General features: G+C 38.3%; 3 protein-coding genes across 3 annotated transcripts in view; 2 read left to right on the top strand and 1 right to left on the bottom strand.

Annotated features, from left to right (window-relative positions):
• The first annotated feature begins 241 nt into the window (after nt 1-241).
• On the top strand, nt 242-3,568 carry LOC145465899 (uncharacterized). The gene is made up of 3 exons (XM_081449662.1): nt 242-1,112; nt 1,276-1,464; nt 1,731-3,568. The coding sequence occupies exons 2-3, from the start codon at nt 1,335-1,337 to the stop codon at nt 2,207-2,209; spliced, it is 609 nt and encodes a 202-aa protein (XP_081305788.1). The 5' UTR covers nt 242-1,112; nt 1,276-1,334; the 3' UTR covers nt 2,210-3,568.
• Nucleotides 3,569-4,955: 1,387 nt separating this feature from the next.
• On the bottom strand, nt 4,956-11,192 carry LOC145466121 (uncharacterized protein F13E9.13, mitochondrial-like). Its single transcript, XM_081449894.1, has 5 exons — nt 11,170-11,192; nt 10,851-11,081; nt 9,385-9,467; nt 8,424-8,758; nt 4,956-5,613 (listed from the first exon to the last, which is right to left on the bottom strand). Exons 2-5 carry the CDS (start codon nt 10,939-10,941, stop codon nt 5,295-5,297), a joined length of 828 nt encoding a protein of 275 aa, XP_081306020.1. The 5' UTR covers nt 10,942-11,081; nt 11,170-11,192; the 3' UTR covers nt 4,956-5,294.
• Nucleotides 11,063-22,104, top strand: part of LOC145466117 (5-oxoprolinase-like) — a 33,316-nt gene continuing 22,274 nt past the window's right edge. Inside the window, exons 1-6 of the mRNA XM_081449891.1 lie at nt 11,063-12,274; nt 18,636-18,827; nt 20,084-20,215; nt 20,660-20,710; nt 21,144-21,199; nt 21,615-21,730. Coding sequence (XP_081306017.1) covers nt 12,113-12,274; nt 18,636-18,827; nt 20,084-20,215; nt 20,660-20,710; nt 21,144-21,199; nt 21,615-21,730 — 709 coding nt within the window. The 5' untranslated portion in view covers nt 11,063-12,112. The remainder of the gene's footprint in view (nt 12,275-18,635; nt 18,828-20,083; nt 20,216-20,659; nt 20,711-21,143; nt 21,200-21,614; nt 21,731-22,104) is intronic.

The raw sequence follows: 22,104 nt of genomic DNA on the forward strand, positions 1-22,104 counted from the left end.
TAGGTAGAGGTTTCCCCTGTAATGTCGCGTACGAGATGACAACTGGCCGGAGACAAAGGTAAACTATTTCGTTCTTTTCATTCCTCACAACAAGATTGTGCGCTCCCTGTGATCAGTTGTAACTCGTTATTGCTCAGTACTTCAACTTTTTCAGTGTCCGAAGCTACAATATTATAAAAAATTTGATTTAATTATTTGATATTAATAATCACTAAGAAAAAAGAATCGCCCTTTTTTGAGGAGTACTTCTTGTTTTCACCATTCCATTTTGTCCATTGAATTAATTTTGAATTTGGCAAATAAATAAATAAATAAATAAATAAATAAATAAATAAATAAAATCCGCCCGCGCGAAGATAAGAGGAAAATATGCAATCAACGTTCCGATTGGGTGATTTTATACTTTGATCCTTGCCGGGGATCCTTGATTACCTTTGGAAGGGCCTTGGAATGCGAGGAAATATTTTGGAATACAACCCGGGGCCGGGAATGGATGTTTCATTTTCCGCTTGGAAAACATATTGCACTACTTCACCCATTATTAGAATCTGAGAGTTCCAATGGAACTTGTCAAAAATCGAACGCTTTCGCTTTCTTCTCCCGATATAATAATATATTTGGCCGAGGGCTCTCTCGAGCGAAGCGCTGGCCCGTGTCCGGTCCTAGTATACTCCATTGCATAGCACGAGCCGGCTGCACGAGAAGGTCACGTGCATATCTTGTCACTATGGCGTGGTCTTCCATATATGGCAAACAGAAGTCAATTTGATTGGTAACGTCACCAGCCCTGACAGAATGTCAACAAAAACATTGAGTTTTCCCAATCGTTATTTTTCTGACAAGCTTTGCATTTCTGCCAACGGCGTCTGTTCGGTCGTAATTTTCAAAGCCTCCAAGCATCTCTTCGTAGCGAGACTCTCTTGCATCACCCTTTTTAACGAAATAAGCGTATAAACATTATCACAGCCAAGTGAATTTTGGAGGGAAATACCAGACTCTTTGCCGGTGTTTATAATACAGAAAATTTGCATTTGCCTCAGCCGAAGATCTTTTTCGAACCCAAACGAATTTTGGCGGACTCTTCGAAACTTGACTTAAACTGACACCAAAAGGTAAGGTTGTTGTTGTTTTTCACGGCTAAACATTGAAGTTGTTATATCTGAAACGTTTTCGTTTGACGACAATTCGTATTTCAGCTGTGTTCGTCTTGTTCCCGGTACGTATACTGAAATCGGTTTTACGTAACAACGCTTTTCCGCTTGTTTCTTGACACAGTGAATTTGGAATTACTGCTATAAGTTGGTGAAATCGCTGGTTAAAGGGAATTTCTAAAAATGTGGACGACGATTTCGAGCTACATCTGGGGTGATGCAGACGAACAAATTGTGCCGGGTTGTACTGTAGACGACACCCAAAGCGATGAGGACTGGATTTTGGTCGATGTTCACGAAAGTAAAGTACTCGGTAAGTGTTTTGTTGAGGAATTTTCACTTGAACTCGCAGACATGTTCTTCAAAGCGAAAGTGGGTACATTTTTAAATTTATTTTTCACCGATTAGTTTCGTGAATGTACCATTTTAGCAAGTTTCTTCTTAGCAGGTAATTGTTTTGAACGCGTTCACTCTCGTCACGGCATTATGCAAACTGGGTTGCGCCACCGTTACATCATATTTCATCGTTTGCGCTGAAAATTGCGTTGAGCTCAAATTACTGATCGTTTTGTATTACAGCTGGAAAAGAAAAGGAGGTTTCCAAGTTAAAGGCTCAAGTGCAGTTGGAAGAAAGCTGGTATGTTACTCCACCACCTTGCTTCGAAGCGAGCGGGCTTTCCCCCGAAGTTTTGGAAGCTAGCCCGATGGAAGATTTACTCATTGAGCATCCTAGTATGTCTGTGTACGGGCCAGGTGTGAGGCGAGATTCCTCTTCAATTTCATCTGCATCCAGGAGTTCTAGCACGCCAAGGAACGAAGGAGAGCAGGTAGAAAGGAGAGAACCTCGCCGAACGGTACAGTTTCAAGAGCAGCTCGATTTAATTGAGAAGAGAAGGCAAACGGAACCGCCGCTTCAAAGCAGCATTCGCTCGAACAGAAAGAACTTGAAAAAACAGAACATGGTTCATTTTCAAAACAATTCTAGGAGCAAGCGAAATAAAAAGCGAAATAGGATGCTAGGGAAACATGTTGGACTGCACGGTAAAAGAGGCTGTTGACCCTCACTGCAAAATTATAAGATTCGAAGACGCCGAGGGATTAGGCGTATCGCGTAGGGTCTAAGTCCACTGTAAATATTTAAAACTGTGTTATTTATATTCTTGCGGAGGGTCTGGCTTGCTTTCCTGTGGAGTTTCCTTCTTTTCCCTAGTGTATAGTAATCCTTATTGTAAGAAGGATTTTAAAATAACTTGATCCTTGAAACGAAAATCAGGGTTCAAAATTGTCAAATAGCTTGTGGAGATAGCTCTTCCAGCTATATAATTTATGCACTGTTATTACGTATAGCATAAGATTGTTTAGAATCTATTGTTGTCATTATATTATTTTTCCAATTCCAGAAAAGGACAAAAAAAGTACAAAATAATTTTTAAAATATGAAAGAAAGAAATTTAATTTCACTTCCACTCATACATCAAATCTGATTGAGCAGAGCCTTGAGTGTAACCATGAGATTTGAATAAAGGACATTTTAGCAGAGCCTTCTTGTGCTTGCATACGTTTGAAAAGAATATTGATTAGTATACATAATATTTTAATCAATATGCAAGATGACTGAGGAAAATAATTGCCTGTATTTTTTTTCAGTTAAGACTTCCAAGTACTTCATGTACAAAAAGGTCCCATTTTCAAAACGTTTGGATTAGGTTCAATTTCAATATTGTTATTGCTGGTAACTAAGTTAGTTAAGTTCACAGTTGGAATGACAAATTTGGCTGTTGGTCAAAATTTGTTTCAAATGATAATTTGCTTGAGAGGCCTTGCTATGTTTTGATTGGAAGAAAATTTATGCACAACCATTAATTGAACTACAAACAAATCAAAGCATTCTGAAATGTGAAAAGAATTCTGCAACTATCATGCAACGTTATTTTTGCACGTACACAAAATATGGGTCAATTCTCCACCAGCAACGTGGAATAAGTTGAGGATGGCATGTTGTAATTTTTCACAGGAAGCAAATATCACTTTGCTTTCTACTGCAGCTGCACCAGATGAAATAAAAAAAATTCAGCCCCTCAATTTTTTCATTTTCAAATTTCCTCAATTTGTTAATGAAAATATTGGAAAAGATATTGTTATTTAGGATATTTTTCATTTTAGTCAATGAATCCCATAAACTTGGGGTATCACAAAGCTGATACCAGAATAATAACTCACTTTTGTGTGACCTGACAGAAGTCAATCAAATGACCAACAGTTACTGGTTTCAAGTTTAATGTTATTGAACAAGTTATAACTAGTTAGAACTAAAAGAAATTCAATTTTTCCACAAATTTATTCCATAACAATTTAACTCTGCTAAGTAAACAATAGATATAACTAATACCTATAACCCACTAAAGCCACAGGGACTACACCCACAAAACCATAATATTAAGAACTTGAAAGTATTTTCACTGCCAAAGCTCCCACCAGAATGTATATTTTAAAATTCATCAGTACAATACTACACATCTTAGTGACAGTAAAACTATTATCATGACGGCAGGTGAACTATTATTGTAATCTTGATTCTTCTTATATGTTCAACAAACATTAATTTTTCCTTTTCTAGCATTTTCTTATTATTAGTTTCTACAATTTAATGAATTCTAACTGAAGCTAACTAAGATATTGGAGGTCCAAAATCTGCTATGTGGTTACCCTCTCTTGATCATGAGGCCTGTTGGGAAGGGAGGGGGTATATCCTGCCTGAATTTCAGACTCTCTACCTTGTTGCAATTTAGGAAGGTCCTCACCTCACTGTCAGAATTTTAACATGTAATGTCATTGATCATCATTTTATCAGCCCCCAAGTCACTGTTTCAATGAAAAGAAACTTGCTGGTCAGGAGTTATTTTTCTATGAAAAGAGTGTATATAATGCATGACATTACTGCGTAGAATTTTGCACCTGTGGATTAATTTAGTTTGTATTGAAATGTATGCCATAGATCTGTAAGAAAATTTATTTTGAAAATTTACATTAATTCATTTAACATAAATAAATAATGACAAACGACTATTGCAATAGAGGTCCATCTTGGCACAGGATTTGGCAATCAAGATAGCAAACCAATCTAATTTCCACAAATCAAAATTGGATCACATCTACTCAAATCTTATGCTGCAGATTTAAATGAAAAAATAAATAAAACAACTTTCATTATTGCATTGTACATCATTCTTGCATAGTTATAACAAAGTACGTAAAAATGTACTTATTGAAATGATTTGATATTGCATTTTATTATATAAACACCAGTGAAATACCAGGATTTTTCCTTTTACTAAAAAATCATATCTTCATTGCACGCAGTGAAGATACTATTTTTATCTTTCACACAGTGAAGATATCATTCCTTTTTGATAACATTTTTCTTTTGTTAAATTTGATGTATGATCGAAACATCTTCAGATCTTCTTCAGTCATCTTCGGCAATCTTCAGTAATCTTCGGAAAATGTTCGCAAAATGTTTGGAAGCATCCGTCTGGCCTTTGCAATAATTTTGGAAAATCATCGGAAAACTTTGGAAAGTGATCGGAAATCTTCAGAAAATCATCAAAAACATCGTCATTAGTATGTTTATATAATAAACAGAATATTACATGCCTGCTTGTGGATACGTATTCTATCTTCTCATGTTCAACTCAATATCTCATTCGTTCCCTGCACTCACTCATGAGATGTTGAGCTGAACGCTCGAAGATAAAATTCATATCCTCGCACGGGCATGTAATATCCTCTATATCCTATTTTAAAAACACAAGTTATAATATTTTAATTCAACATAATTATGGTATGGTGTCCTTAATTCAACTTGTTCACACTATGCCACCGGCACAAATGTTTCAGGGACATTTGCACTTACTCTAACAGAGTTTTATTATATTAAAATTTATCACTAATAAATATTTTAAAATAACCATTGTTGAAAGGGCTTTTTAGTAAACCATGATAATTACAGTGGTCCTAAAGCCACATGATTTCAACAGAGTAGGGGTCATATAGCTCATTCAACAACATTTACTGGGTAGAACTCTATGTATTACAAAAGAGACTTAAATGACATTCTAGTTTGGTGATACACTCTCACTTTAGCTATCTTCTCATTCTTTCAATCTTAGCCATGAAGCTATGCACTTTTTCAAAATTAACTGGGTTTGACCAATGCCCCTCGTCCTTAAAGTACGATCCGACAATCATAGCATTTGCACCAAGGTACTGTTCCATGTTACAGTCATTCACCCCTGAGCCAATCAAGACCGGAATGTTCACTGCTTCTTTCACAAACTGCATTTCTTTTAAACTCGTGACTTCCCCAGTTGCTTTTCCTGTTAAAACCACTCCATCAGAGTGAAAGAACTCTGCTGCTTGAGCAATTTCCAGGATATTAACATCAGATGTTATAAAGTGGGAGCTGTGAAATCATATGAAAATTTAGCTTCATGTGAGATGTCCTGTTAAGTGAAAATTTATTAGTAGAGTCTACCATTTAAAAGCAGACAGTGTTAAATTAAGGCAGAAACCTCCATAAAGATCACTGATCCTATAGTATTTCCAAGTTGCCCTTTGCTCTGGTTTAAAACAAGTCTTGGTGCGGAACCTTTCATACTGCAATTGGTTTTACTATCGTCTTATTTCCACATGAAAGGTTGTGCACCAGGACTCATTTTAAAAAAGAGATAATATAGGCACTTGGAAATGGCCTATTAAACTTGCTTCTTGGAAATGGATAGGACATTCTCTAACCGGATGGCCAGCCACTCTCTTGGGTGTCCAACTTAGATAGAGTTCACTGTAAAAGATAATCCACAATGAGGTTGTAATATGACTAATGAGGGAAGTGCACCCTCGGGATAAAGGGAGGTGGCTACTTAATAGTAGCCTGTAGGACAGGCAGATTAGTGGGCTCTAGCGCAATACACAAGTGTGCATGAAGCGCAAAAACGAGCACGAAGTGCGAGGCGAGAAAAATCCACCTGTAGTCAAACCATTGTTTATGTTCTACCGCACCGTTGAAAGGATTGGCATGAAAGAATGAGAGAGAACAAAGCAATTCAATTTACTGGCGCTAAAAAATGTCTTAAATAACCAATTTACAAATGTATACATGACACAAAACAGTCAACAGACATGAACATCTGGCGTCACGTGGCTTAAAGCAACCAATCAACAAAAATCGTTCACCAGGCAAACGGTTGGAAGAGCATAAACAATGGTGTGACTACAGGCGGATTTTTCTCACCTCGTGCTTTGCCCTGGCTCATGCATCGCGCTAGAGCCCACTAATCCACCTGTGCTGCAGGCTACTTAATAGGGGTTTGTTTACCTTGAAAATTTTCAACATCAGGCTAATTTCTCAGTGAACATGGAGTTGCTTAAGGTTACAGTATACCTTCAGGTTGGCAATTTTCTTCAAATTTGGATTTTTGGTCAAAGTAGTGGTCAAAGAATAGTCTCTAATTTCTGAAAAAAAAATTTGAAAAAGACTAAATATTGGCGGAGAAATAGCGGTTTTATGTTTTCGCCAGAAGTAAAAGTTTACCTCTTGATTGACAGCCCTATGGCGTGTATACAATCAACCAAGACGATTTTCGCAGGAATTACCTATACGGATGTCACGATCAGCATTGTTGTTCTGACTACCAAGCATTTTTGGTATAAGGTGTCATTCTATTAAGTTATAGGTAAACATAGACCACGTTAAAAACATGGATCAGTTCGAAAAAGCGGAAACAGCCAAGAACGAACGAAAATACATCAATGAGTGAAGAAGCAAAAGTTTGGCATGCGGATGAAGCTATAGCTATTGTATAAGGCGGGCAAAAAAATTGAGGTAAGACAAAAGAAAGGTTCTGTAAAAATTTGGGGGCTTGACAGCAATAATGGGGATGTTGACAGAGACTCCGATTAATCCAATATCGACGAATTGGACTCATTGAGACCCATTGAAATATTATCCATGCACAGTTGACCACACACAGTTGCTCCACTGCACTTTCTTTTATTTGTTTTCTTCGTCCAGCCACTCTAGCGTTCGTATCCTTTTTCATGACCAGCTTCAGGAAAAACCAAGTTACAGAAAAATTATCTCTCTGCCTTCGGCGCTTTGAGCGCATTGCAAAACACAAGGGTTTTTTGGAGATTCGCGCGCAAATTTCATCAGGAGATTAACAGTAGAAAACTTTCCCTGCACTGATTGGCTCAGTTATCTGAGAACCCAGTTGAAGGTGTCTGTGGGTGGAGTTTGTTTGCGAGGCAGAAGATTTTTCTTAGTGCTGTTTTCTCGAATAAATTTCTTTGCTGGAAGCAGACACTTAAAAGAGTTATCACTCAAAGGGAATTTGTTCAATTGCCCTCAAATTTGGACAGTAGGTAATTTAACATATAAACTACAAAAACATGTCTGCAAATTGTTAATTTCAAAATATTTTTTCTTCGAGAGCAATTTTTGTACGGTCACTCTACATTTTTTTAATCCTATTTCGAAAATGTTCTGTAACTTTTTCTTGCAATTGAATATGGCAAAACACAGACACGTTTTTTAAGTGCTTTGGGCCCTGAAACTGAGGAAAAAATGAAATTGGCGAAAAACAAAATTCGCTTTGACTTGTAGCTTTCAAAAGGTGATTTGGGCGCTCGCATTTAGTGGTCGTGAAAAGTTCGACAATTCATTTTATTTCAAAATTCTTGGTATAGTTTGATAGCCAGCTCTATAAGCTTTAATTTGATATAGGGGTTTAGGTATCTACCACTTATACTGCATGTGCTACATCGCTTGCACACGAGACACCCCTGAAGGTATATGGTAACCTTAAGAGACAATTGTGATAAAAATGTGTACGAATTTATCACTCGTCACTTTCTATTTCGGACTCTTATCCGCCATTGCCTTTTCCAAAACAAAGGTAATTTAGACTGTGCATTAAATTCTGGGTGGCCTTTTAATAGAGGTAAAGACAATAGAAAAAACCTCACCAGGAAGACCAAAAGGTGGCCGCAGCCGCTTACTAGAGGTGGCCAGTTAATAGCGGTCTTATTTACAATATTTTACTGACAATAATTTCAGGACTTTGATAACTTGCCGCTTAATATAAGGGGTGGCCACTTAATAGAGGTTCGACTGTAGAGGAGACAACTGAAATATTCAGGATTTCAATAAGCAGTGAGTGAGTCACTGACTTCTTTTCTTGAAAATCATAGCAATGCAGTAGCAACGATACATACCTGTGCTTTTTCTTGATATCAGTAAAAACTAAAATATCATCTGCCTCAATGTGCTTCCTGTATCGGAGCAGTTCACCAGCATCTGAATTCATTGTCCCTTCATCAGCGATGTGTGAGAACACAAATCCTTCGGCACGGATAAACTGAAGACCCGCTGCTTTTGCCACTGCAAGAGCTTCCTTATTTGCCCCTGCCAATATTTGAATACCACATGGCAAGTTGTTCGCTTCTTTTTTGACTTCATTGCAAACTACACTCATTGATGCAACAATTTCTGGTCCAACTCGTCGATTTAGATATGGAATGTCATGCATATTCTCCACCATGATAGCATCCTGAGAAAATAAAAGCAACTGTCTTACTCCTTCAGACCCAGGAACAAGATAAGGAGTAAGAAAAGATACCACTTTTCTTACTGATCACAGTGTATGATACTCCTTTAATGTTTCATGCAATATAACATTATTATATAATTAATCTTAATCTTGCAAAATACATCCTGCCAATGTTTTACATGTACTTGGAATGTAAGAACAGACAATGATCAGAATTTTAACTTGAAGAGCACAAATTTAAAATAAAGGATACGATTAACAAACTTCTACCACATAAAAACAATTATAATTATGTTTGACTACCAAGGCCTTTGACTATGAAGGCATTATTGATCTTTTTGTTGTAAAATTTAGCACTATATATGAAATAAATTATTATTTATTTTATCTTTTTGTTTCTGGCAATACCTGGAAAATAGCAATACTTACAATATTGCAATGAGCTAAGTGTATTACACCACATTAATAAAGGTTACTTACTTTACTTTATTTGCTTATTATGTTCCTAGTTAAAAACTACCCTATGTGGCATGGATATACTCAGGTACATGACTGTATACAACACATATGAGCCTAGGAACATAGGCTGCTAGTTGGTACCAAGATGAACAAGTCAAGGTCCTTACCACTCCAGCATTTTTGTAATTAGTCGCATCAGAACAAGCCATGCTAATTATTTCACTCATAGACAGGTGATTTCTTGGAGTTCCTTTAATTAAAAGAAGAGAAAGGCAGGCTAATGTTAATTTATTACATATTGAATAGTCCCAACTCTAAACAGATGTATTGCAAAGATCAGAATCAAGCAAAACAAGTTTGATCCCCGGACACATTAGATCTCTCACTACCTGGACTACCTCAACCCAGACCTGATCTTGTGTACTAAAGGCATCCAAGGTTGAGTGTGGATCAATACCCTCGATCAACCCTTGATCAACATCTCAATCGACACTTTATCAACATCTCGATTAATGCTCGAGTAACACTCCATTGACAGCCTGTCGAGACATTGATCGAATGTCGACTGACTCATATGTATTGATCGACACCCGATGCAGGGGTTTCAGCAGGAGGGTAACTACACATGTAGTTTTCACAGGTAGGCAAAACTATTAGAACTGAACTTCATTGTGAGAAAAACTTTCTGCTAGATGGTCAAACCAGCCAGGCAAAATTTTCCTCACAGCCAGTCAATTTGCTTGGTGCGTGGTGCCTGGCCCATGTTACCTCTGTCGATGGCATGTCTGCGAAAATTGGTCAACTCTCGACAGAGATGAAGATCGAGTGTCAACCAAGGTGTTGCTCCAGTGTCGATAGAGTATTGGGGATTGATCAAGGGTCAATTGAGGGGATCCACCAAGGGTATCGATCGACACTCGACCACAGATGCCTTTGGTACAAAAGATCCAGTCAATCTATGAACCCAATACTAAAGAAACAACTTCTGGCTTTCATTGCAGTAAATCAAGCCACTAAAACTCACCAAAAGAATTGTCTATCTTGGGAAAAATAAGAAAATATATAGCTACCTCAAACTTGTATCTCAATCTTGTAACATAACTGATGTTTCTAATAAAGTGTATGAATGTATGTTAATGTCTTTTTAAGACTTCCCTTATGAAAACAAAATCCAGAAGGTACCATACAAACTCATTATTTCGGACTAAGTTTCCTTAATTTTTGATATGGCAGATTGCACCAATAAAAGCTATATTGAAAGCTAACTGAGACTTCTCGTAACTGTTAATTAAACCTACCATCTGCTGACCATTCGAAACTATATTTATTAGCTTAATACCCTATTCAGTTACCGCATACCGTAAAAAAATATCTACTATACGCTTATATACTATATTGAAATACCAGAGTACATAGCTAAAAATAAGGGCTAAATAAAAGTTGAGGTGTTTCTATTCCAGCAACACCACGGCAGGGTTTAATGATTAGTTTACAATATTTAAGCATACTCATTTCACACTTCAAGGAAGGAAAGTGTTAAAATGCGGTTAAAACCCCATTAAAGAAACCTACATCTTAGAAACCAACAGCTCCGTGCAAAGTCAAGGAAAGATGAAAATAACTACCGCATTACCTGGGAGTGCTTGTACATGAATCATTCCAATTACCACGGCCGACCTCCGACCAAAAATACGAGTAAACTTCGACACTGCACTTGCAGCCATGTTTCTCAGCCTGGTCGAATCAGCCTCGCTTTCCTTCTGTGTGCCGGAAGTCGATTTTTTTCCTGCACTTCCTGTTTGGGTACTAGGGTCTCCGAGGACGGGAGCTTTTATGCAAGGCTAATACGAAGACTACAAAGAGTCTACAAAGTGAAAGATGTTATCATTTTAGGAAGGTTTTATAATTATGAGAAGGGCGGGAGTTTCATTTATCACTGCATGTAGGCTTACTGTAATTTTCCAGTTTTAGAATACAGTCGAACCACCGGTTGCGACCATCTCTCGTAAGCGATCACCTCTCCTCAACGACCAATTTCCCAAATACCAAAAGTTTCCAAGTCAAATCACTATATTTGGAACCTCTTGTAAGCAAACCTCTCATAAGCGACCGCGACCACTTTTAGAGCGAAAAGGTTAAAAGTTTCTTTGATTTTTAACCTCCCGTAAGCGACCACTCGACAGATACACTCTTTTGTATAAGAATTCAATATAGACTACGAGCAGTCTCTCTTTCCCTCGAAAATCCGCGGGGTAGAACGCAAAACAAGAAAGAGTGCGAGCGTGACTGTGAGTGTGACGTGCGAGTGGTGATGCCGCGAGCCGCTAGTAGTGCGGGCGTCGGAAGACGGGCGAAAAGAGACAAAAGCTCGAAACTTTCCTTATCACCAAAGCCAAAATAATACTTGAAATCACTTGATATTTCTAAACAAAGATCTAAGAAGAATTAAATAAGTCTTTCCGTGGAAATTTTATAATAATTTCAGACTACCGGGCTAGCCGGCTGGGTATCTAGACACATGTTAAAAATTTAAAGAAAAAATGCACATACACTATACTCTATCAGTCTTAACAGAGACCGTAAATGTGTTATAATTTCAGAAAATTAGAAATGATATACCTCTGCAGTCACTGCACCATATGCTAATGAGGAAACATTTTGACCCAATATGGTCAAGGCTCTCGTAACCGACCACCTCCCTAGCGATCCCTAAACTGTTCAATCGCTGAACGTGCGGATAGAATCGCGAGAGAACTGGACACCAACGCAAAACGGAAGACTTGACTGGGTGGATGGTGGGGACCTTTGTCTTTCGAGTGCGTAAGTAGACAGGCTGTGAACAATCTACCTCCTCCCGTAAGCGCTTTAAACGGGAGGTTCGACTGTATTGGAACTATGGCGGGCGGCAAATTCAGATTTGCGATCGACCGTGGCGGGACTTTCACAGATGTTTACTCAGAATGTCCAAACGGAGAAGTTAGAGTGATGAAGCTGCTATCTGTGGATCCTGCCTATCCCGATGCTCCAAAGGAAGGAATAAGAAGAATATTACAAGAGGTAATTTACTCGTCGCGTCCGCGCACGAAAGCTTTAGGCCTAACAGGAGCCTTGTCTATAGGTCGCTCATATTCCCCGGGGAATGGTCTCCGTGATCAGTCCCGGGCTTCTTTGCTACAGTTTTGGTCAAAATGCTCATTCCTTATCTAACAATGTGTGACTGAGAACCTTCGCTGATACGCGAAATGCACCCACAACACGAAGGTATATCAAGCGAAGTTGTTGTTCGATGGAGAGCAAACAACAGAATATTTAACAATTATTCTTTGAAATCGAGGTGAATAGTGGCATATTTACCGAACCGCCTCGCGGCTCGATAAATCTCTGCCGCTATATTCACCGCAATTTCAAAGAATAATTGCACAGTCATGACAAAATGATGCAAATGTTGAGAGCAATGCAAATATTTTTACCAGGCCAAAAATATAAGGATCAAAATAAAAATATGGTGTAGGTATTATAAAACCGATCTTATTGTGTACACATTATGTATGCGTACAGTTAATTACATGCACCCTAACGCAATTTAATAGCTTACCAAGAGTCACGCAATCGCTTTTTCGCGGTCATCTTCGACGAAAATTTGGATTATCGGGGATTATTCTTGGCCCGTTTCTTCCTATATGTTGTTTTTAACAAAGCATTCAGTTCATGCTAGTTCTTGAATAGAATTTGAAGCTGTCATATTCTTCTCACAACGCCCAAATAATTGACAATTATTCACCGAAGTGGAGGTGAATATCCATCACTTTCACCGACACTGAGGTTAATAATTGTTTTAGTACATAACACACAAGCTGAATAATTCGCGGAGCAAAACGTTATTTTATGTGTCACAAGCGGTCGGAAATTTTAAAATCTCTCGCGGCGGCTGCTCGGAGGTGAATGGTACTTGCTAATCACCTCTGAGTTAACCAATCAGAGCGCGCGAAAAGCACTATTCACTTGTGTGGTATATACTAACACGCAATATTCAAGAAACAATAATCAATCAATGTTCATTTTGTAACCAAATGCAGACTTACACTTTACAGGGTCAAGAAATTAGCAAAGGAAAAAGGGCAAACCGTTCCTTCTTCTTGATATATTTTCAATGTTCAAGGGTGAAAACAGACTGATTGTCACATATTAAAATAATTCTTGTGTAGTTATTGTAACTACTGTTGAACCCCGCTATTTCGAACTCTCGGGGAATTAGCGAAAATGATGTCACGCAATAAGAGATAAAATCAAAAACCATTCAGTGGATAAAGTCAAGAAATTGTGATATTTGGTGACGTTACGTGAACACTCTCTATAAAACCGCTAGAAGTCACGTGACTATACTTTGCGGTTTCAACGCCGAAAAGTAGGTTTTGTTTTCATGTAAGTGATTTACCTGAATGTTTTTTATCTCGAATTTCTGTTTATACCACATTTTTAGTAAGAAAATTAGTAAACCAGTCCTTAGATGTAATTTTTAGCCAATGAGTGAAAATAGGACTTTTTGTTGCTATTTGAAAACCACTGAAACACTGCTGTTGTCTGGAAATGCAATATGGCGGCCTTTTTTTACAGTTTATTTTATTGATACAAACATATTACAATATTGCAACAAATTACAAAAGTAGTGCAAAAAAAGAGGGGCGTTACAACTGATAATATTCTTAATGAAAAATAGTAGATAATGTTTACGATAATAAATATTACAAACAATATGTCTCTCTAGCTTTGTACAAATGTATATAGCTGGGGGAAAGGGCAACATAGTCACGTCAAGTCATTTGTCTATTTCAAGCTGGATAATAAATTTGGATATGAATTCAGCAGTATCTTGTTTCTTTTGCATTGTTTTGCGAGCATAGTGGTATTGCTTTGCATATAACAGAAGAAGACGCAAATCCTTTGTTTGGTTATCACAGAGATTAGTGTTTGGTGTTGGTAAATTGAGAAAGCATTGTAGCGAGGTAAGGCTGACATTGATTTGGTGTAAACTATTGAACCATATGCATTGAAGAGACTCGTCACATAATTTCAAGAGAGATTGACAATCAAAGAATGCATGTTAAATAGAGTCATTTTCACCGCACAGAACACATTTGACACAGTCAGTTATTCCAAATCGATTAAGTTCTTTATTAGTGACTAGTATTCTGTGCAAAAACTTGAAATAGAATTGTCTTAGCTTATTATCCCGAGTGATTTTATAATTGTTTTGGATACAGTTCACCCAATTGTCAGCAACTTCAGGACAATTTTTCCGCCATGATTTAATCGCAGTACGTTCTGTTTTGATTTCCTCTACACAAAGTTTATAAAACTGCTTGCAGAAAGTTTTCTTTGAATTGAGAGTGATATCTTTAGATAGTTGGAAATCGAAGTTTTCGCAAATTGAATTCAGATCCCCAAGGTCCATATGAACTGATGCGTAACTTTTGAGATAAGCGGGAATAGCTGAGGTGATTTGGTAGTATTGCAGAAAGTTAACTTTGATGTTATATTTATCGCTGAATTCTTGTGGTGAAAGATAATTCCCTTGATTGTTCAGCAAGTCTTGCACAAAAAGAACATTACTATCTCGCCAGGCCCTCCAAAAGACCGATTTGTTTTCTATAGTTATATCTCTGTTGTTCCACAAAATGAATTTGCGTTTCAAGGGATCTTCGTAATTGCTACGCAGTTCTTGAAAGTGATCACGGAGTTCTCGGTAAAAGAGAGGGATTTTTCCGTCTAATTTCTCGACACTGTAATTACAGTTTAGAAGAAAAGGAGTCCGCCATTTTTATCGAAGTAGTAATTAGGGATTGCCGTCCAGGTGTCATGAGTGTTATTTAGGAGTCTACTTACCCAACTGAGACGTAGCGCTGTTATAACAGTCCTGAAACAGGGAAAGCGTAGCACACCCTTAGATAAGGGGTGGAACAGAACCTGTCGCTTGATCTTATCTCTCTTATTCTTCCATAGGAAAGCAAACAGTTTACTTTGGGTATGTTGTATCGCTGTTTCTGGAACAGAAAGCATGGAGGCAGTATAGATTAGCTGAGACAAACCTAGAGATTTTGCTGGCATAGTTCTTCCAAAGAGTGTCAGGTCCTGGCGGCCTTTTTTTTTATTCTTTCATGTTTTCGTATCTTAACTGATAGAGGTCACAAACGAGAAGCGAACAGTTTTCCGAGCTCAAGGGAAACTGTGAGCTAGGTTTATAAGCTGACGAATTTTTAAACCGTGTTTAAATAAAGATTAAATGTAAATTTTCTTGGCATTGATGACCATTTATTAACTTCTCCGGGTTGCTGCCAGTCCGATTGGATGTTGTACAGGTTAAATTTGCCTCTTAAACCTTTTGCCGCGTTTTGTACAGTGGTGAACGATCTAACCTATTCTCTAAACTTTGTTCTTTCGCAAATGTAGAGTGCTTGCACCGTTCGTCTTCAAAAACTGAGTAAGACGTGGAAGGTTCTTAGAACGTCTTGTTGGGTCCGACTCCGGCATATTTCACTTCAAGCTCAAGTGTATGTTTTTGTCCTCACGGCTTCCTATCTTACAACCTTCGCGATAACTAGTTTAGCACTTTTTGCTGAACTTTGAACTTTGCTTTGAATTTTTGAATTTTTTAAATATTCTTTTTTGCTTTAAATTTTTGTCCGCCATTTTGTCTGTCCGAGTTAAATTTTGTCCGAGTTGTCAATCATTTTCATTTTCACGGTTTTGCACTCAAGTTCACTTTTTTGCACTGATGAAATTGCACTGATGTGGGATTAACTGACATGTTCTTAGCCAATTGAATTCTTGTATATTATTATTAATAGCAATGCACCAGTCAAAGTAAATCCCCCCCGGCCCCCCAACCCGGGAATAGGCGGGGACTTGGACAAAAGGACTCGAAAAAATGAGCTAACGTCGCCACCCCCAGGGAAATACTTTCATTCCAATGTCCTCGGTTGTCCCCGCCTACCAGTGAAGGTATATGCTGAGGCACCAATTTTATTTGGTTCAAAATGTTTCAAACCGGTTTGATTTACAATTTTTTTTATTGTGACAGTCTTATATTAATCATCATAATCTGAAACAAAGGGAAAATAAATCGAGCTGGTTTCATAAATTGTAGGGTGAGAACAAAAAAAAAACCCACAAGAAACACGTGCAGGATATGACTAAAATCCTGCCCTAGAAAATGTGCATTGTAATGTAAGCGGGGCTCACAGATTTAACGTTAAATCTGTGAACCTCAATTAATTAAGGTGATGACCTTAAACAAGAATTCTATGACACTCTCCAAGGTGTTTTAGATCACACGCCTGCACGTGACATCGGAATTCTTGTTGGGGACGTTAATGCCAAAATAGGCAACACTGGCAGAGAGAGGACAGCACTGAAACACACTTGGCAGGAGTCCTGCGATCAAGTCCCAGGCGAGAGGAAAAGAAGCCAGAAGGAGTAGCCCTCGGCAGAGACATGGAAACTGATCACACAGGGGAAATGCTTGAAAGTCAAAATCAGTAGGTGTAGTCGGACGTAAGGAAAAGTGCCAAGAAAGACAAGAAGGAGTTCTTTAATACTCTTGCCACGGAAGCAGAAAGCAGGACAGCGAAACATGAAAACGCTTTATGACATAATTAGAACAATGTTGGGAGAGAGAAGTACACAGTCAAAGTCAGTTAAGAACAAGGAAAGCGTTACCATAACTACAGAGCAAGAACAAAGGACAAGATGGGTGGAACATTTCCGAGACATTCTGAATAGACCACCTCGAGCTCCCACAGAAATGCCAAGCATCACTGCTACTGAAGGGTCTCTACTCAACGTTGATGTCAACCCACCAGCTAAAGCAGAAATTGAGCGAGCGCTGAAGCAGCTGAAGAATGGGAAAGTAGCAGGTCCAGATGACATCCCACCTGAAGTTCTTAAAGTAGACCCAAAAACTACAATAGCCACGTTACACCCGCTTTTCATTCAGATCTGGGAAATGGAGAAGGTTTCATCGGAATGGAAGAATGGGTACCTTGTCAAGCTGCCCCCAAAAAAGGGAATATTGGGTTCTGCAAGAACTGTAGGGGAATTATGTTCCTTTCAATTCCCAGCAAGGTTTTCTGCCACATTATCCTAGAGAGGCTGAAACATGCCCTAGATCACAAACTGCGTTGTGAGCAGGCAGGATTTAGGAAACACAAATCTTGCATCGCTCATATTGCATCCCTGAGGATAGCCATCGAACAATCTACAGAAAGGCAGATTCCACTATGAACTTTATTGACTTGGAAAAAGCTTTCGACAGCGTTGACAGGAACCTCATGGGTCGCTATGGAGTTCAACCAAAGTTTTTTAAGTTGATCCAGGAGCTTTATGAAGCCTTAATTATCCTGTCAAGTCATTCACAACGGGAAAGTATCAGAGCCATTTGAGATGAACACAGGGTCCGCCAAGGCTGCTTGCTGTCACTAATGATCTTCATAATGGTCGTCGACTGGATTATGAGAGGGGTAGAGAATCAGGATAAAACAGGTATACAATGGACACTTACAACTCAACTCCATGACTTCGAGAAACTGCAACTATGCAAATCAAGACAGACCATCTGGCAATGGTTGCAGAGAAAACTGGCCTCAGGATCAGCAAAGAAAAGACCAAAGTCATGAGAACTAACAGCAGGCAGTGGGAGAAGATCAAGCTGAAAGATGTGGAACTGGAGGACAGGTTCACAGCTTTACGTATTTAGGGAGTATCCTCACAGTAGACGGAGGAGCGGATGAAGATGTAAAAAGCAGGATACGCAAAGCGAGGCAGGCCTTTAATACCCTAAGACCAGTGTGGAACTCAATATCAATATCCACAAAAACCAAGCTACGAATCTTTACTACCAATGTGAAGTCCATTCTGCTACACAGTTCCGAGACCTGGAGAGTTACAAGATTCATATTAAACAAGCTGCAAACCTTCAGTAATCAATGGCTATAAAGTGACGGCAATCTTATTGCTGAGATCACGTAATTGCCTACCGACTGCATTAGCGGCTATCTGATCTTTGAAGAGAAGAACTATTCTGAACGTGTTGTCATCATCGGTTTTCGTTTCTGGCTTAGTTGTAATATTTTGAATATACATATTAATGGTGGAATTTATGAGACCAATTGGATAATCAAGTCGTGACAATATAGAGCGTTACCTGGCACATTCCTCAGTAAAAGCTTCTGTCGTAGATGACATGTGTTAGGCGCGATACAACATGGTCTTCAATAAACCAATTTTTGTGGGCAAAAAACTGGAGCAAGACAAGTTTTAATAGCACTAACTCGGGAAAGTTCTAAATCGATCATCCCAGTAGTGCACTCTGCGCTAAAAATTTGAATACTTCCATTGCAATTTCTCTTCTTCTTCTGCTTAGGTGACGGGAGCTAAGATGCCGGCAGATCAGCCAATTGATCCAAAGGACATTGAATGGATCAGGATGGGAACTACAGTAGCTACTAATGCTCTGTTGGAACGGAAAGGAGAACGAATGGCTCTTGTTATTACTGAAGGATTCCATGATCTGTTGCACATTGGTAACCAGACAAGACCAAATCTATTTGATCTGGTAAGGAGTCACACATTAATTTTAGCCTTACCAACGCTTTTCAAGTCAGATTGCGCTATGTCAACCCATGCATGTTGATACCTATAAACCTTCTTTAGGCCGTAATCATCCACATTTGAATTACATAACTGATCACCTCAAACATATATATCGGTGTAAACAGAATAGAATTTATACATGACTGGATTTATGAAAACCGTGTCAGTACTTTGCACCAATAAATCCCCATATGCACTTTGATTTCACAACTCCTTAAGCCTTTTATATACCATTTTGCCTAAAAAGGTACCCCTTTCGTATATACCTTTTATTGAAAAAAGTACCCCTTTCCCATAGCTAATTATCTACTTACGAACTCTATAACTGCTGTAACTCACGGATCAGTCTCTAATGACCTTCAAAAATGGAGGTCTTCTTGTCATTTTCATATAGTACTTAATAAATTAAATGATACAGCCATAAGGTGCGTCTGTTCGGAATGTTTTAATTAAAGGCCCTTTTAAATAACTAAATGGCGGATTTCCCTACCCTTTCATATATCTCAACTTGTCAAATCCCTACCCTTTTATATACCTGAAGCCTGAAGTACCCCCTGAGGTACCCCCTGGACATGAAAGCAACTTTCACTAGGGGTATTTCTACTCCCCTCTGGATGGGATTTAAGTCCATCTCAACGTTACCCTCAGCATTAAATTCTCCGGTACACATTGATACAATTGGGTGAAGAGAGACACTGCTAAGTAAGAGAAAGGTCTTACCCAAGAACACAACACAATGTCCCCGGCCAGCTATGGCTCCAACGTGGACCGCTCGATGTGGAGTCAAACACTGTAACTATGAGGACACTGCACCTTCCAATTTCATTGAGAGAATACAGTATTTACTACTCATCTTCATCTTCACCTTCACCTTCATCTTCATCTTCATCTTCACCATCATCATCACCATCATCATCGTCATCATCATCACCATCATCATCACCATCATCATCACCATCATCATCGTCATCATCATCACCATCATCATCACCATCACCATCATCATCACCATCATCATCATCATCATCATCGTCATCATCATCGTCATCATCATCACCATCATCATCACCATCATCATCACCATCATCATCACCATCATCATCGTCATCATCATCACCATCATCATCACCATCATCATCGTCATCATCATCGTCATCATCATCATCATCTTTTTTATCCGTTAAACAAGCCGAAGATTTGTATCTGTCTTGTTATCAGAAAGCAACTTGTCCTGAAGTTTTGTATGATGAGGTGATTGAAGTTAAAGAGCGGGTTGTTCTCGTACAAGAGAGAAGCGAAATCAAACTTCCAGATGAGAGTTTCTTAGTTACAGCAAGCACAGGAGAAAAGGTGAGCAGACGGAGAGGTAAACTGGAGAAAAAATGTTTTATTCGTCTACTTATTTGATGCATGATGTGTAGAACATTTTTGCGTTCTATTTGCTATTATTATATGGATTGTATTTGAAGCCGATATACTTATTCTCCCATATTATGCCCACGGATCGATTGCAGGCCTGCAAAACCAAAGCAAAAAGCCGTATAATAAACAATGCAGCTTATTAATCTTGAACGTGTGGTCATTACGAGAAATTCTCAAACCTCGGCCTGATCATTGACCTTGCCATCGCTAGGTCAATACGGCAAGGTCTTGGTTTCAGATTTTCTAGAAAAGACCTCACTCTCAGTTAATAAGAAGTTATCAATAGTATTTTTACACATATACTGTTAATTGAATGAAACATGCATATTTCTTTATTCCATAAAAAAGTTACATTTGTTATTGATCCTAAAGCTTATAGTTTGGAAACCAATGGACAAGATCAAGCTTCAAAACGATCTACAGGTAGAAGTATACTAGTCTGTATTAAAATCAAATTGACATAATTAAAAATTTATTCTTCATGGTTAATTATCTCTAATAAATAGTTAATTACCTGGTGAACTCCAGTAGTTGCTGGCAGTGATTGGAATTAAATTATCGAGAATCATCAAATTTAAAATCCAGTATTGTAACCATTCAGTGATGCTATTAATTGTCCTAAATCTGAACAAAAGAGCCTCCCAGAACTTCAGCTGTCGTACTATTGAAAGCTACCTTACAGTTTGTCCAAATCAGAAACTGAACATTTTGTTTTTGATGTGTTTGTGGCTTGTGTTAATGTAGAAAATGACCTTCCATGAAAGTGGCCTCCCATTGGGGGAGGTGGGCAGTGCTATGGATATTTTCTGAGATCTTACGTTACTCTTGTTTTTCTCTGTTTTCTTTTTTCTCACAGGAAGTTCTGGATAAAGGAATCAAAAGCCTGGCAGTAACACTCATGCACTCATACATGTACATGCAAATTATTATATGTAGCTGCAAAATTTAAGAAACATGTAAATTACTGTGGAAACCTAGTGAAAATGCTTGATGTAACCTGTGACAATTCAAGCTGACATCAGGTGGCATCCCTGACCTAGAGTGTTTGGATTTTATCACTTGATTTTACCACTTGATTTTACTTCTAGTTGTTTCATGCTAATTGTAAGCCAGAGTTAAAATTACATCACTGATTTCTGACCCTCCCCTCATCACGACAGCAAGGCGATTGAATCTTTAATGTTCTGATCAATACATCTCTATGAAGAAACATTGTTTGCACCGAGCTGTATTATTAAAAGATTGTTCTAGTAGCCTTTATCCTTTGTAAATGACCTTTGTGGGTTGATTTTTAAATCTCACAACAATTTATATTATTTCATACAAGGTATGATGCTCATGAGAGAGAAATTGGTGAAATAGCTCTTGCAATGGGTTTTAATCAAGTGTCGCTGTCTTCTGCTGTTATGCCTATGGTGAAAATTGTTCCAAGGGGATACACAGGTAGGTAATACATAATTTGTTGTTTCATTAACTAACAGCATATACCGATATCTGTACATGTGTTAAACAACATTTTTCAGACTTTGGATCTTGAAGCCAAGATGTTCTACCGTAATTCCTAATAAGTTAAACATCTAGAAGTCTAATCAAACATGCCCGGGTATGCAAAGAAACGAAAAACAGTCACCTTTTAGATGGGTGTTGTTAACAAAATATAATATTTTATCCACAGGAATGGGGGCTATAACTTTGATCTAATAGTAATGTAATGGGCAGATACAAATCTTAGAGTTAGCGTGCCTTTCTGAGCCTTTGGACCGTGGGGGATTTGTTTTATTCGAACAGCTAGAACTTTTTGGGGGGTCTAATAAGTT

The sequence above is a fragment of the Orbicella franksi genome, chromosome 13, assembly GCF_964199315.1.
Source record: "Orbicella franksi chromosome 13, jaOrbFran1.1, whole genome shotgun sequence".
Classification (NCBI taxonomy): domain Eukaryota; kingdom Metazoa; phylum Cnidaria; class Anthozoa; order Scleractinia; family Merulinidae; genus Orbicella; species Orbicella franksi.

Bases quoted from the DNA above. Each gene is read 5' to 3' on its own strand.
- LOC145466121 (XM_081449894.1), bottom strand. From the start codon at position 10,941: ATGGCTGCAAGTGCAGTGTCGAAGTTTACTCGTATTTTTGGTCGGAGG. The intron at 8,759-9,384 runs GTAAGGACCTTG...TTATTTTCTCAG, and splicing joins ATTACAAAAATGCTGGAGTG to GATGCTATCATGGTGGAGAA. The intron at 5,614-8,423 runs GTATGTATCGTT...ATGATTTCACAG, and splicing joins GATATCAAGAAAAAGCACAG to CTCCCACTTTATAACATCTG.
- LOC145465899 (XM_081449662.1), top strand. From the start codon at position 1,335: ATGTGGACGACGATTTCGAGCTACATCTGGGGTGATGCAGACGAACAA. The intron at 1,465-1,730 runs GTAAGTGTTTTG...TTTGTATTACAG, and splicing joins TCACGAAAGTAAAGTACTCG to CTGGAAAAGAAAAGGAGGTT.